This window comes from Chlorocebus sabaeus, chromosome 20 (assembly GCF_047675955.1).
Source record: "Chlorocebus sabaeus isolate Y175 chromosome 20, mChlSab1.0.hap1, whole genome shotgun sequence".
In the NCBI taxonomy this organism is placed as follows: domain Eukaryota; kingdom Metazoa; phylum Chordata; class Mammalia; order Primates; family Cercopithecidae; genus Chlorocebus; species Chlorocebus sabaeus.
Window position 1 is genome coordinate 117,835,977 of NC_132923.1, and position 16,284 is coordinate 117,852,260.

Below are 16,284 nucleotides of genomic sequence, written 5' to 3' on the forward strand. Positions count from 1 at the left end.
GTAGCTGGGGCTACAGGCACATACCACCATGCCTGGCAAATTTTTGTATTTTTTGTAGAGTCAGGGTTTTGCCATATTGCCCAGGCTGGTCTTGAACTCCTGGGCTCAAGCAATCCTCCCACCTTGGCCTCCTAAAGTGTTGGGATTTTAGGTGTGAGCCACTGTGCCAGGCCCATGCTGGTAATTGCTTTAACTGTCACATTATAGAAGTGAATGATTCTAAGAGACACTTGTCGATCTCTGTCGTGTTCCAGCTTTCATTCATTGGTGATTGATGTAACTATGGCGTTGGATACCCTTTCTCTACCTGTGTTGGAACCTCTCAATCCTTCTCGTCTACAAGATGTGACAGTCCTCAGCCTAAGTTGTCTGTATGCAGGTGAGAATTTATTATATTTGGTCTCATTTTCTCCGTCAAGCACAGATATACTTTCAGGAAACCGTGAAAATCCTTCTGAATACTCTACTCATCCCCCTTGCTCCTTTCCCTCAAGGATCATCTAACGTCCCATCAAGGTGAAATGAGGACTCAATAGGAATCTTTGTAAATGGTCCTGTTGGTTCACTGCTGCCATTGCGTTATACGCATATTTTATTTTATAGTATGTGCAGATGTTAAATATTTACTATATAAAAGCAAAGTGCCAAAGACTGTTGGGATATTGAGATGGACTACGTGTAGTCTCTGCCCTCAAGGAGGCTACATCTGAGCAGCAGAGAACACATAAGGCTAAACAGTATAATATAAAACAGTATTAAAGGCAATAAGAGAAGTATAGAATATTTTGGGTACACAGAGAAGAAAGAAGTTGAGTCTTGCTGTGGGATCAGGTTTGAAGAAGGCTTTGTGGAACAGGTGGTATCTGTTTATACTGATAAATGCAAAGAATGGTATTCTTTAAGCTTTCATAAAATCTCCTTTCTTCCTGTTGATCTTACTGCCTTTGAAGCAGGGTCTGACAGCTGGTGTTTACTCTCTTTTAAGTTATTGTTAAAAGGACTTTTTAGCCCAGATCACTGATCTTTGGCATAAAGTTGCAAGACATATCATATCTCTGGTATGTCTTGGAAGTTATAGCGATTTTAGAAGTTTACTTGGTTTTGCAAGTGAAGATTTGAGCAGATAGTCTTGGAAACCTGTTCCCAAGGGGAACACCACGAAATTGCTGAGGTTGATCTCACTACATTCTCTGAACAGTTTTAATTTGAACATCTATGTGTGAATAAGAATATAAAGATAAAGGCATCTGTTCCCTCAGGGACCTTACTATCTTTTAGAGGATGTTAGTAAATAACTTATAAGTAAAGAAACTGAGTGAGAGATGAGAAAGTACTTTGGAAGCTCGCTTTCAGTTGAGAAAGGCAGTAATCATGAAGGAGTTTTGATGTTGAATCTTAAGTCAGGTAGGATCTCGGCTTGGCTATTTCTAGGCAGAGGCAGAAGCAGACAAAAAGTATCCAAGAGTTTGGGGGAACGTACTGCATAAGTTATGTGTGTGTGTGTGTGTGTGTGTGTGTGTGTGTGTGTGTGTTTGTGTGTATAAGTAAGTCTGTAGGTTTTATGGCTATTCATGGGTGTTGTATAATTGGACAGAAAGTAAGACTCAATTAGAAATGCAGACTAAGTCATTTGGACCGTATCCTGTAGATAGTAGAGACCGTTACAGCTTCTGAGCTGTGAGAGGATCTGAGCTGTATTTTAGGAAGAACATTCAGGCAGTAGTGTACAAGGTAATTTGGTGTGGGGAAATATTGGAGGCAGGGAAACTACTCAGGAGGAATTGGCAGTCATTCAGGCAGCACACATTTAGGGCCTCAGCTAGGGCAGCAGCATTAAGAGTAGAAAGTTAAGGATACATGTGAGAATATGTGCTCTTGTAGCTAATTTCCAGTATTGAGCTTCCTCATGCTCTACTGTTGATTTTCCATTTTTAAATTTGGGGTTTATTTATTTTGATTTCCAGGGAATATCGTTACCCTCACATGGATCTCAATGTACTCAGTCAGTAAGTGATTCAAGTCAGTAAGGACTAGAGAGTCTTTAAAAATTCATAGTTGGATTACCCAAATCTGGTTTGTTAAAATTTGATCACTTGGGATTTGATTTAAGGAAAGGAATTTGGCTATGATGTCTTTGAGAAATTCCAGGTATAGGATTTTTTTGCATAATCTTAAAATTTATTTTTATTTTTAATTTTTTCAAATTATTAGATTTTATTATTTATTTATTTAAGAAATACGGTCTTGCTGTGTTGTCCAGGCTAGATTTGAACTGTTAGGCTCAAGTGATCTTCTCACCTCAGCCTCTTGAGTCCACTGTGCCTGGCTCTAGATTTTAAATTTAATTAATTAATTATTGTAATTTTTTTTGAGATGGTGTTTCGCTCTTTTGCCTAGACTGGAATGCAGTGGCTCAGTCTCAGCTCACTGCAACCACTGCCCGCCAGGTTCAAGTGATTCTCCTGCTTCAGCCTCCCTAGTAGCTGGGAGCTGGAATTATAGGCGCCTGCCACTCCGCCTGGCTAATTTTTGTATTTTTAGTAGAGATGGGGTTTCGCCATGTTGGTGAGGCTGGTCTCGGACTCCTGACCTCAGGTGATCCGCCCGCCTGGGCCTCCCAAAGTGCTAGGATTACAGGTGTGAATCATCATGCCCAGCCTTAATTATTTATTTTTATTCCTTTTTTTTTTTTAGAGACATAATCTTAGTGTTTCAGCCAGGCAGGAGTGCAGTGTACCGATTATAACTCACTGTAGCCTCAAACCCCTTGGTGAAAATGATCCTCCCACATCAACCTCCCAAGTAACTGGAATTAGAGGCTTGTGCCACCTCACCTGGCTTAGATTTTATTTTTAAAGCAATTTTAGGTTTATAGAGTTCCCATGTACTCCCTCTCCCTTATAGCTAGTTTCTCTTATCATTAATACTTTTAATTAAAGATTGTCATTGATGAACCAATATTGATATATTATTATTAACTAAAGTCCATAGTTTACACTGGGTTTCATTTTTGTGTTGTACAGGTCTATGGGTTTTGACAAATATGTAGTGTCATGTATCCATGATTACCATATTGTACAAAATAGTTTCACTGCCCTAAAAATCCCCTTTGCTCCACCTATTCATTCCTTACCCCATCCCTCGACCCCTGGTAACACCACTGATCTCCACTCTCTCTCTAGTTTTACCTTCTCTAGAATGTCATGTAGTTGGAATCATACAATAAGCCGGATTTTCCGATTGGCTTCTTTCTCTTAGCAGCATGCATATAGGTTCCTCCATGTCTTCTCGTGGCTTAATAGCCCATTTTTTTTTATTGCCGAATATTCCATTGTATGGATATACCACAGTTTATTCTCCTATTGAAGGACATTCGTGTGTGTGTGTGTGTGTGTGTGTGTGTGTGTGTAAGTTTTTAGCTTATTTGGATAAATACCTAGCAGTCTGGTTACTGAATTGTATGGTAAACCTATTTAGTCTTGCTCTTAATGGTGTTTATTTTAAGTAATCAAATCATGGAATTGCTTGTGGGTAGATTGTGCTTTTGTGTTTCAGCTTTGGTGGATTCTTGGATGCACTCCATGGCTGAGACCTGTGCATCTTCTTTTTCAGGTGTGAGTGTGGCAACCTGCATGGCCATCCTGCATGTGGGTAGTGCCCAGCAAGTGCGGACAGGGTCCACAAGCTCCAAAGAAGATGACTATGAAAGTGACGCAGCTACAATTGTCCAGAAATGTGTAAGCCAAAGATCTGGGGATAAGGGAACCTTGATTGTTCAAATGAGGGAGTATGGCCAGTTCCACTTTCTTCCATGATAGAACAAAGAACTTAAAGTATTCTCCACACTACTTTCCCTGGGTACTAGTAGGTCTAAGAGGTAGGCATCCAGCTTGTTGATTTGGTATATTGGTTGATTTGGTATATTGCTGTTTCCCTATCTCTGTAGAACACACTTGAAAGATTAGCCATTAATTCAGCAAATACGTTTGAGGGCTTGCTGTGTGTCAGTGTACTTTTAGGGGAATGCAGTAAACAGGAAAATATGGGATAGTGATTAAGTGCACTGAAACAATACATTGTGATTAAGAGTGATGTGGGCCGGGCGCAGTGGCTCACACCTGTAATCCCAGCACTTTGGGAGGTGGGTGGATTACCTGAGGTTAGGAATTCAAAACCAGCCTGGCAGCATGGTGAAACCCCATCTCTACTAAAAATACAAAAATTAACCAGGTGTGGTGGCGCATGCCTGTAATCCCAGCTACTCTGGAGGCTGAGGCAGGAGAATCGCTTGAGCCTGGGAGATGGAGTTTGCAGGGAGCCGAGATCACACCATTGCACTCCAGCCTGGACAAGAAGAGTGAAACTCCATCTTAAAAAAAAAAAAAAAGTGATCTGATGTGGAGCTGCGCATGCTGCTTTTGATGGGGAGGAGGGATGGCTTCTGAGATGGTGACATTTGATCCACATGAAAAGAGGGAGTCAGCTCCATGTGAAAGTCAAGGAAAGTGCGATGGAATGTATCATTGAAAAGAGGATATTGAACTCTTCAAGTTAAATTGATTTGGGTAGGATTTAACATTTATAATGAAATCTGTTAGCTTGTTTAGATTTTTGTGTCTGTTTGATATTGTACAGCTCGAAATCTACGACATGATTGGACAAGCAATCAGCAGTTCTCGCCGAGCTGGTGGTGAGGTAAGAAGCTTATCTATCTCTGCCGCATACTTACTATCTTGTCCTCTGTGAGATGTGAATATCTCTATGATTATGTTTTTTATTTTGTGCCTTTTACAACAGCACTATCAGAATTTCCAATTGCTGGGTGCTTGGTGCTTGTTAAACAGCCTTTTCCTCATATTGAACCTCAGTCCTACTGCACTGGCTGATAAGGGGAAAGAGAAGGACCCGCTGGCCGCCCTCCGAGTCAGAGACATCCTTTCTCGTACTAAAGAGGGAGTGGGCTCTCCTAAACTGGGGCCTGGAAAAGGGTATGTGTCTACTTGATTGTAACTTATATTTTGTTTTATTTCCCTAACATTTTATATTGACAGGGAGCTAGTATGACTTCGTATCAATAGGAAAATTTGCCTTCCTACCTGGTTTGAATTTAACAACGAAGAAAATGATCATGATCTGTTATCTCCACAACATAGCTTGGTGATTTTTAGATAAGTCACTCATTCTCTTTCGTCCAATTTCCTCAAATATCAGAGGGGAAAAATATCTGTGCAATGTGTATTTCAGGAATTTTATGAAGTTCAAATCAGAAAAACATGTTTCTGTCTTGTAAAGCGGGCTTGTTTGACTTGGAGTTGAGTTCTTGCATATATAACCCATAAGATGAGAATATTGTTAGGGCCTGCTGGTTTTGCTTCCTGTAATATTTGCTATTGTTTTGACGAACTCTGAAAGAAGAGATATGACCAATGTGCTGTTCAGGTTTCGTTTTCTAAGCCCAGGTGTTTCTGGATTTTATTTTTTCATTCAATCCCTATCATATGCTAGGCCCTATTCTAGGCATTGAGGATAAGCACTAAACAAAGTGATGCCCTTGCCTTTATGGAGTTTATTTTGTATCTGGAGAAACAGTGAACAAATCTACTAATGAGTAGATTATAATCATATATAAATGTTGTGAAGAAAAAGATGTCAGAGCAAGGGGCCAGAGAGTCATAGGGGTTTATTTTATTTTATTTTATTTTTTTGAGACAGAGTCTCCCTCTGTTGCCCAGGCTGGAGTATAGTGGCGTGATTGTGGCTCACTGTAACCTCCAATTCAGGGGTTCAAGTAATTATCGTGCCTCAGCCTCCCAAGTAGCTGGGATTACAGGTGTACGCCACCACACCCAGCTAATTTTTGTATTTTTAGTAGAGATGGGGTTTCACCATGTTGGCCAGGCAGGGTTTTGAACTCTTGACCTCAAGTGATCTGCCCACCTCAGGCTCCTAGAGTGCTGGGATTACAGGTGTGGGCCACTGTGCCCAGCCCAGGGCTATTATTTTAGTTAGGATGATCCAGAAAGGGCTCCAAAGACATGGTGTAGAGACCATATGTGAGGTAACAGAGCTAGGTAAGTATCTGGGGTAGAATTGTTCAGGTTTGAGATGGAAGTATGATTGACATTGCTGAGGATCAGCTAGGTCTGTGTGGCTAAAATGGAGAAACCAAGGTGGGAGAGTGGTAGAAAATTAGTCAGACAGGTAGCCAGTGGCCAGATCATCTAGGGCCAAGTGCAGTCAGTAACCGTTAGAGGGATTAAACAAGGGAGAGATGCAACCTGATTTATTAGTGATCTGAGAATAGACTGCAGGGCATAAGATAAGAAGGAGGGAGAACAGTTAGCATCAAATGCATCATTCCAGGTGAGATATGAAGGTGACTTGAATAGGGTGGTGTGGCAAAGGCAGAGAAAAGAGGTCAAATTGGAATATATTTGGAAGGTACAGCTGTCAGGATTTACTGATGGCTTGCATGTTGGGTGTGAAAAAGATGACATCACGATTTTTTGGCTTGAGGCCACTGGGTTGTATAATTTACTGATACCAGAAACACTTGTTTAGGAGTGGGTTGAGTGGGAGGAAGGGGAAGAAATAAAAACGTAATCTTGGCCCTGCTGAGTGTAAGATGACTGTCAGACCTCTATGTCAGATGTTGAGTGGGCAGTTGGATATGTGAGTCCGGAGTTTCAGGAAGAGGTCACAGCCTGGACTGCATTAACAAATTACCCTCTGAGCATCTTCTCTGTCCCAGGCTCTGTGTTAGTTCTGGGTGCGGTGATGAACATAAAAATGGACATATTCTCAAGAGACATGAAGTATATATCCATACAAATATATCTTTTTCTGTCTTTTTTGTTTTTGTTTTTGAGGCGAGTCTCGCTCTGTTGCCTAGGCTGGAGTGTGGTGGTGCAATCTCAACTCATTGCAACCTCTGCCTCCCAGGTTCAAGCAATTCTTGTGCCTCAGCCACCAAGTAGCTAGGATTACAGGTGTGCACTACAGGCCCAGCTGATTTTTTTTTGTTTTTGTATTTTTAATAGAGATGGGGTCTTGCCATGTTGGCTAGGCTGGTATTGAACTCCTGGCCTCAAGTGATCTGCCCACCTCAGCATACCAAAGTACTGGGATTACAGGCATGAGCCAAACTGTCTGGCCATGTCAAATTGTATCTAGAGAGTATTAGAACAGGGGCATTTGACCTGACTAGGGACATCAGAGCAGGCTTCCTCAAGGAATTAAGCTGAAATCTGAAACTGGTATTGACATGGTAAGGTGATAGATACTAGGCAAAGTAAGGAGGTGAGAGTGTTCCAGAGCAAACGGTAGTTTGTGATTTTATGAGTGGCCATTTTCATTCTTGGCATTGTAAAGGGAAATGAAAGAATGCCAAGAAGTATATCCTTAGAAGTAGCAGTCATGCTTTTTTTCTTTTTCTTTTTTTTGAGATGGGGTCTTGCTCTGTTGCCCAGGCTGGAGTGCGGTGGCACCATCTCTGCTCACTGCAAACTCCACCTCCCGAGTTCATACTATTCTCCTGCCTCAGCCTACTCGGTAGCTGGGACTACAGGTGCCTGCCACCATGCCTGGCTAGTTTTTTGTGTTTTTAGTAGAGATGGGGTTTCACCATGTTAACCAGGATGGTCTCGATCTCCCGACCTCATGATCCACCCGCCTTGGCCTCCCAAAGTGCTGGGATTACAGGTGTGAGCCACTGCGCCTGGCCGCAGTCACGCTTTTAAAATGGCTATTGTTTCTTCGTATTTTAAAAGAATGCATGTATGTTGTATAAGTGACAAGCCATAAAGATGGGCATAAATAGGAAAGGTAAAAACAAATTCTACCACTCAAATTGGTAAACATTCTTTCAGACATTTTTCTGTGCACATATAAAAACTATGTAAGTTTACAAAAATGGGATCAGTGTATATGAAATACTGCAACATCTTTTCAGTGACACTATTAAAATGTCTAAGTTTTTAATGGCCAGCAGTATTCCACTATGTAAATATACCATAGTTACCTAATTCCCCTATTGCTAAGCACTTATTTAGATTGTTCCAAATGTCTTGTTTTGATAAATTTTGCTTTGATAACTTCCTGAAATATAAACTTTTGGGAATTTAATTGTCCTCTTGGGATGAATTCCCAAAAGTGCCATTGTTAGGACAAAGGGCTCACATATTTGAACACTGGAAATGTTTTCTCAAACTGCTCTTTAGAAAAGTAACACTAATTTGCATTGACACCAGCTGTGTGCTTATATGCCCATTTCCCCATGCTCTTTGACACTGGGTATCGTTAGTCTTCATGTTTGCTTATCTTAGAGGAGAAAATGCTATGATATTTCATGTATTTGTATTTCTTTGATTACTAGTGTGATTGTATTTCATTTCATGTATTTATTGGTCATTTGTATTTCTTTTTTTTTTTTTTTTGAGATGGAGTGTCGCTCTGTCGCCCAGGCTGGAGTGCAGTGGCGTGATCTCGGCTCACTGCAAGCTCTGCCTCCTGGGTTCACGCCTTTTTCCTGCCTCAGCCTCCCGAGTAGCTGGGACCACAGGCGCATACCACCACGCCCGGCTAATTTTTTGTATTTTTGGTAGAGACGGGGTTTCACTGTGTTAGCCAGGATGGTCTCGATCTCCTGACCTCGTAATCCGCCTGCCTCGGCCTCCCAAAGTGCTGAGATTACAGGCGTGAGCCACTGCGCCTGGCCACTCATTTGTATTTCTTTTGTAAACTGCCTTATGTCCTTTGCCTTGGTTTTCTTTTTGGTATTTATTATTTTCTTTTTAATTTTATTATTATTATTTTTACAAAGATGGAGTCTCACTTTGTCTGCCAGGCTATAGAGCAATGGTAGGATTATAGCTCACTGTAACCTGGAACTCCTGGGCTCTGGTGATCCTCCCATCTCAGCCTCCTGAGTAGCTAGGACTACAGGTGTGCACCACCATGCCCAGCTAATTTTTAAAATTTTCTGTAGAGATGGGATCTTGCTGCGTTGACCAGGCTGGTTTCCTCACTCTTGGCCCCAAGCAATCCTCCTGCCTCAGCCTCCCAAAGTGCTGGGATAAAGATGTGAGCCACTGCGTCTGGCTTGTGGTTGTTCTTTTCTCTTTTTGATTTATATGAACTTGTAAATCAGATATATTAACCTTTTGTTAGATGGACATTTTGGATAGGAGGGAAACACTTTACTCGAATGTAATTAATTTTCTTTTCTTTTTCTTTTTCTTTTTTTTTTTGAAATAGAGCCTCACTGTATCACTCAGGTTGGAGTGCAGTAGTATGAATACAGTTCACTGCAGCCTCCACCTCCTGGGCTCAAGTGATCCTTCTGCCCCAGCCTATTGGGTAGCTGGCACCACAGGTGTGCACCATCACGTCTGGCTAAGTTTTTCATATTTTGTAGAGATGGGGTCTTGCCATGTTGCCCAGGTTGGTCTTGAACTTCTGGGCTCAAGCAGTCCTCCCACCTTGGCCTCCCCAAGTGCTGGGATTATAGGCATGAATCGCTGCTCCCGGCCTCTCTTTTATTCTCTTAGATTTGTTTCCAGATATTTTATAGAAGTTGGTAATTCTAACCTTTTTCTTTTCAAAACAATGACTCTTTAAAAGTTCAATCTACATTTAAAAGTCAGCATCTTTGCATATGCCATTAGCTTTGAACTGATTGTTTAAATTCCAAAATTTTTGATTTGGGAGTTTCTTCTATTCCAGGAGGATTTATTTGTTTGTTTGTTTATTTATTTATTTATTTATATATTTTGAGACGGAGTCTCGCGCCGTCGCCCAGGCTGGAGTGCAGTGGCTGGATCTCAGCTCACTGCAAGCTCCACCTCCCGAGTTTACGCCATTCTTCTGCCTCAGCTTCCCGAGTAGCTGGGACCACCGGCGCCCGCCGCCTTGCCTGGCTAGTTTTTTTGTATTTTTTAGTAGAGACGGGGTTTCACCATGTTAGCCAGGATGGTCTCGATCTCCTGACCTCATGATCCGCCCGTCTCGGCCTCCCAAAGTGCTGGGATTACAGGCATGAGCCACCGCGCCCGGCCTATTTATTTATTTTTTGTTTTAAGACAAGGTCTTGTTCTGTCACCCAGGCTGGAATGCAGTGGCGCACCTCAGCCTCCCAAGTAGCTGGGACCATAGGTACCTGCCACCGTGCCCGGATAGCTGTTTAATTTTTTTGTAGAGATAGGGTCTCCCTCTAGGTTGCCCAGGCTGGTCTCAAATTCCTGGGCACAAGTGATTCTCTCATTTTGGCCTCTCAAAAGTGTTGGGATTTAAGGTGTGAGCCACCGTGCCCAGCCTAGTCCAGGAATTTTTAACCTGCAGATCCTTAGGCCGTCTGTGGATGGGGTTCAAGGAGATTGTGAACTTCAGAAATTATATGCAGATGTATGTATGTACAATTTTTTTTTTCCGAAGAAAGGTCCACAGAGTCTGAAAGGGGTCTGAGACCCCAAAATGGCACTCTTTCAGAAGTTGTAATTTATTGTTAATTATTTTAAGGATTGTGTTTTCCTTTTTCTTTGTGTAGGCATCAGGGATTTGGGGTACTCTCAGTAATATTGGCAAACCATGCCATCAAACTGCTAACGTCACTCTTTCAAGACCTACAAGTGGAGGCGCTTCACAAGGTGAGGAGGTTATCCCCATGGTAACCAGCATATTGATTACGGGATCCACTTCTGGCCAAGCTAGCTTGGTCTATCAACTCAAGTTGTTTTTTCTGGCTGAGTAGTATCATTAATTGCCCTTTGATATCTTTGCCTTCAGGGTTGGGAGACAGATGGCCCCCCTGCAGCCCTGAGCATTATGGCCCAGAGCACTTCCATACAGAGGATTCAACGGCTGATTGACTCTGTCCCACTGATGAACCTGCTCTTGACGTTACTTTCAACTTCCTACAGAAAGGTGGGTGGGAGTCAAGCCATTGATAATTTAGAAGAATGTCTCATAATTTATATATGATACATGTTATATGTTTTGTCTTGAAATGAATAAGACTGACTATACACCATGACCTTTATAGTTGTGGTAATGGTATTGAAGAAGTGAGAAATTCTTAACAGGTTGAATCTATCCAAACGTTTGAATCAGTTGTTGATGATCAGTTTTGTGATACATGTAGCTACTTGGTGATTTGTGATGATTGGCCTACTGAAGCAGAAGCATAGAGGACACTATGGAAACTCTCAAACTCTCGTTTTTTTCAATTCTTGTCCACATCTCTGGTTGGTAGTGTTTTTGTAGGATAAAGTGATGAAAGTCCTTAAGGGAGCTATTAAGAGGCATACTTTTTGGATTTAGGAAAAAATAGAGATATGGAGAAAGTTTTCATGTGGTGAATGAGATTAAATAGGATGGCTCTGGTTGTGTAATTGTCATTTTCCTAGGCATGTGTCCTGCAGCGGCAGAGGAAGGGCTCCATGAGCAGTGATGCCAGCGCCTCCACCGACTCCAATACTTACTATGAGGATGATTTCAGTAGCACGGAGGAGGACAGCAGCCAAGGTAGGGGCTTCTCTTTTCTCTCTCCCAGAGATAAGCTATAGAGTGCAACAGGAGTGTTCTCAGCAGATTCCTGTAGTTTCCTGAACAAACAAAAGTTTCCATTTTGTTTTCACCTGCTTAGCCTGGACCTTGGTTTTATGTGCACTCAAAGATGACATGTTATTTAAGATCAAGTTGAGCTGTTGATGAATGAGTGATGGACACAACTTTCAGCCAAGCCCGGGTTACTTTTCATTCCTTTCCCTCCAAAATCAGAAAACATCTCAGTTTTCCATATTTCTTCCTGTGTTGTCTCATTTTGTGACCTCTGCTCTAAGCTTTCTCAGTGAAACTCAAAAGGTTACATGTGAGGTGTTCGGTTTGGATGTTGTCACAGTCATAGTTTAGGGAAGCTTGAGTAGAGAAACCTAATCCTGTTGTAGTGAACACACTGGCATACCCTCCTGCCTTAGTTTGATGAGAGAGTGAATAAGGTAAGTACCTCAGATTCTTTCATAATCAAGTTTGTGGGAACAATGTGAAATATGGAGGGAGACGTAATTCTTACCATCCTTTGATTTATGGTTGATGAGGCAGGTATAAATTTGCTCTTGAAAATGTTAGGCTTGTTACCAGTTAAATAATGTGAAGTTGTTTCTCTTTCTTTGTTGGGTTCCTTAAAGAAAAAATAAATCGGCTGGGTGTGGTGGCTCACACCTGTAATCCCAGCACTTTGGGAGGCTGAGGCAGGTGGATCACAAGGCCAGGAGTTCGAGAGCAGCCTGGCCCATATGGTGAAACCCCATCTCTACTAAAAGTACAAAAATTAGCTGGGCATGGTGGCACGTGCCTGTAGTCCCAGCTACTCTGGAGGCTGAGGCAGGAGAATTGTTTGAACCCAGGAGGTGGAGGTTGCGGTGAGCCAAGATTGCGCCACTGCACTCCAGCCTGGGTGACAGAGTGAGACTCCCTCTCAAAAAAAAAAAAAAAAAGAAAGAAAAAAAATCAGTTTTATTGGGGTATAATTTACATGGAATAAGATGCTCTTATTTTATGTATGCATTTAGATGCGTTTTGATAAAAAAAAATGCAACCTTGTAACCACCATCACAATCGGGATATCCTTGTGTTCCTTTTGACTGAAGCACTTTTAGGAAGCAGATGCACTAAAAACATTAAAAAAAAATTATTTTCGTTACTTTCTCTTTCTCTATTCAGACGATGACAGTGAGCCTATTTTGGGGCAATGGTTTGAGGAGACTATTTCTCCCAGTAAAGAGAAAGCAGCACCTCCGCCCCCTCCCCCACCTCCTCCACTGGAAAGCTCTCCTCGGGTTAAAAGCCCCAGTAAGCAGGCCCCTGGTGAGAAGGGCAACATTTTGGCGAGTCGCAAAGATCCTGAGTTGGTAAGAGTAGGTTTGTAAGGTTTAGGGGAAGTGGACATGGGGAACTAGGGGTATGAGAAGCAGATCATTTGAACTCAAACATTTTGTGGCTTGGATAACTGTAATGTTTAAGGATATTTTTGCTTAGGACTTATATGTCTTGATTATGTGTCATTAAATATCTTGTGTGACTCTTACTGTTTCTCTACTGGCCTTTAGATTAATTAATTAATCTATCACTTATTGGCTTTGTGACTTGGGGCAAGAATCTGAAGTTTTTCCAGCCTTAGTTTTGTCTCCTATCATATGAGAGTGATTGTACTGACATCTAAAGGTGTTGTGACATCTTAAAGAGAGACTGTTTGTAAAGTGCTTAGCGTAAGTCGGATACATCATAAGTGCTTGCTATGGTTGAACTGTTGGTTCAACTAGTATTGATTATCTAGTAAGTGTCAGTCCCCATTCTGATGATGTGAGTCAGATGCAATTCTTGCCTTCATATTTATTGCTTACAGTCTAGTCAAGGATGTGGACATAAAACATTTATATAATAATTCAATTTAATTTTAGTAGAGAAGAGCTAGGAATTCTATATATGTGTAATAATCATTAATATAGGCTTCAGGATTGAATAGATCAGTAATGAATTGGAGCTGGACAAAGGACCTTAGGAGAACAAAAGAAATGGGTCAGTCTATGTGGAAATCCTGTTTTCATACACTGTTTTGTAACATCTGTTATATTAAACTGGAATACCATTTTGTATAAGTAGAATTACATGGGAAAGAGAGACTCTCATAATGAAACTTAGGCCCACTGTAAGTGATTTAAAATCTGATTCTTTCATTCATTGTGTTTATTGCATGAGACCTCTGAGCATATTTTATTTTCGATTTGTAATCAGAGTTTATAGGAACGCTGGGCTTATGACCCTGATAAGAACTTATTTTTTGTGTTCCTTTCAGTTCTTAGGTCTGGCTTCCAACATTTTGAACTTCATCACCTCTTCCATGTTGAACTCTCGGAACAATTTTATCCGAAACTATCTGAGTGTATCTCTTTCAGAACACCATATGGCCACCCTAGCCAGTATCATCAAGGAGGTAGACAAAGATGGACTCAAGGGTCAGTAGACAAGATATGAGTCTGGTGGATTTTTTTTCTCGTGGAGTTTGGCTGTTGGCAGGGAGGTGTGGTGCATTCAATAGCTGCTTAAATAATTGACTTTTCTACTTACCTTCAAGGTTCATCAGATGAAGAGTTTGCTGCAGCTCTCTATCACTTCAACCACTCGCTGGTAACCTCTGACCTTCAGTCACCTAACCTGCAGGTTTGTGTGTGCTGTGACCGTCTAAACAAGAGCTCATGACACCAGCTTCCATAGGCTGCAACTCCAATTGTTTGTTTGTTTGTTTGTTTGTTTGTTTGAAATGGAGTCTTGCTCTGTTGCCCAGGCTGGAGTGCAGTGACACGATCTTGGCTCACTGCAACCTCCACCTCCCAGGTTCAAGCGATTCTCCTGCCTCAGCCTCCGGAGTAGCTGGGATTACAGGTGTGTGCCACCATGCCTGGCTAATGTTTGTAGTTTTAGTAGAGATGGGTTTTCACCATGTTGGCCAGGCTGGTCTCAAACTCCTGTCCTCAGGTGATCCACCCACCTCCACCTCCCAAAGTGTTGGGATTACAGGCGTGAGCCACTGCGCCCGGCTTGTAGCTCCAATTGTTAAGGAGCAGTTTGTCATTAAATCCCCTCCCTGGAAAGAGCATTGAGAGGTGATTCTAATATGTCCCTGTGCCTTATATTTAGGATCATTTCCAGAAAAAAAAAATATGTCCTTTATCTTAAGTCAGTAAGCTTAAAGAAAAGGAAAACCCACAAAAACAGAAATTCCTGATGATTATGCTAGCAGAAAAGTGGACAAATACACAAGGAGGCAATTTATATGAAAATAAGTATAAGTGGTCAATAAACATAGGAAAAGTATTCAACACCCCTAGTAATTGAAGAAAGACAAAATGTGTGTTTTAAAAGAATCAATCAAATTGTAGGAGATAGATACTGTCATATACACTTGTACTTGCAAACCCACCACCAAAACAAAATCTAGGACATTGACTGTGAATCTTATGCTTCTCTCTTCCCACTGAAATAGCTGATGTCTTGAATCCTACATCTCAAGTTCCTTATGTCCTTAGTCATATATGTATATGTATGTGTATGTATGTATATAATCTGTATTCCTTAAATTTAAAAAAGTTTTAATATTTGCTTGTAGTTTTACAGCAAATGACATCATGATCTATGTAATGTTTTCAGGCTCTTTCTTTTTTTCATGTAGTATGATATAGGACTGTATTGCCAAGATTCATCTATATTGTTATGTATTTCTATAGTTCTTCTTTGGACTAATGTGTGATATTCCATTATGTTTGTGACTCAAAACCACAATGAGATACCACTTCATTTACACCCATTAGGGTGGCTATCATTAAATGGAAAGTAAGTGTTGGTGAGGATGTGGAGAAAGTGGAAGTCTTGTTGCATTGCTGGTGGGAATGTAAAATGGTACAGTATCTGTGGAAAATAGTATGTCAATTCTGCAAAAAATTACATATAGAATTACTATATGGTGGCACGTGCCTGTAGTCCCAGCTACTCAGGAGGCTGAGGCAAGAGATCACTTGAACCTGGGAGTTTGAGGCTATATATGCTATGATTGCGCCTGCGAATAGCCTCTGTACTTTAGCTTGGGCAACACAGCAAGATCCCCATCTGCCAAAAAAAAAAAATAGAATTACCATATGATCCAGCAGTTCTACTTATATACCCCAGAAGAAATGAAAGCAGGGGCTTGAACAGGTGTTTATCCACCCATGTTCATAGCAGTATTGTTCACAGTAGCCAGAAGGTGGAAGCAACCCAGGTGTCCATTGACATTTGAATGGATAAACAAAACATCCATCCCTACAATGAAAGTTGTACAGCCTTCAGAAGGAAGGAAAGTGTGACCCATGCTACAACATGGATGAACCATGAAGACATGATACTAAATAAGTCAGTCACAAGCACAAGTATAATGCTGTATGGTTCCACTTCAGAGGTACTTAGGTAGTCAAATTCATAGAGACAGAAAGTAGAATGCTGGCTGCCTGGGGCAGGGAGGTGGGAAAATGGGGACTTGGTGTTCAGTGCGTACAGTGTTTCAGTTTGGAAAGAGGAAAAAGTTCTGGACGTGGATGGCGGTAAGGGCTGCAGGATAATGTGTATGTACTTAATGCCACAGAACTGTTCATGTACAAATGGTGGAAATGGTAAATTTTATGATACTTTACCACACAAGAAAAGTGAAACAAAAATAGTGCTTGGTACCTAGTACTAATACCTACTAAATGTTAGCTC

At 41.3% G+C, this 16,284-nt stretch overlaps 1 protein-coding gene across 5 annotated transcripts in view; it reads left to right on the plus strand.

Annotated features, from left to right (window-relative positions):
• UBR4 (ubiquitin protein ligase E3 component n-recognin 4) overlaps positions 1-16,284 on the plus strand; it is a 138,613-nt gene that overhangs the window by 13,326 nt on the left and 109,003 nt on the right. For all 5 annotated transcript variants that reach the window (XM_073007767.1, XM_073007766.1, XM_073007769.1 and 2 more), the window contains exons 8-17: positions 255-379; positions 3,613-3,737; positions 4,636-4,695; positions 4,798-4,988; positions 10,544-10,643; positions 10,783-10,920; positions 11,403-11,520; positions 12,718-12,905; positions 13,850-14,009; positions 14,129-14,214. In XM_073007767.1, coding sequence (XP_072863868.1) covers positions 255-379; positions 3,613-3,737; positions 4,636-4,695; positions 4,798-4,988; positions 10,544-10,643; positions 10,783-10,920; positions 11,403-11,520; positions 12,718-12,905; positions 13,850-14,009; positions 14,129-14,214 — 1,291 coding nt within the window. The remainder of the gene's footprint in view (positions 1-254; positions 380-3,612; positions 3,738-4,635; positions 4,696-4,797; positions 4,989-10,543; positions 10,644-10,782; positions 10,921-11,402; positions 11,521-12,717; positions 12,906-13,849; positions 14,010-14,128; positions 14,215-16,284) is intronic.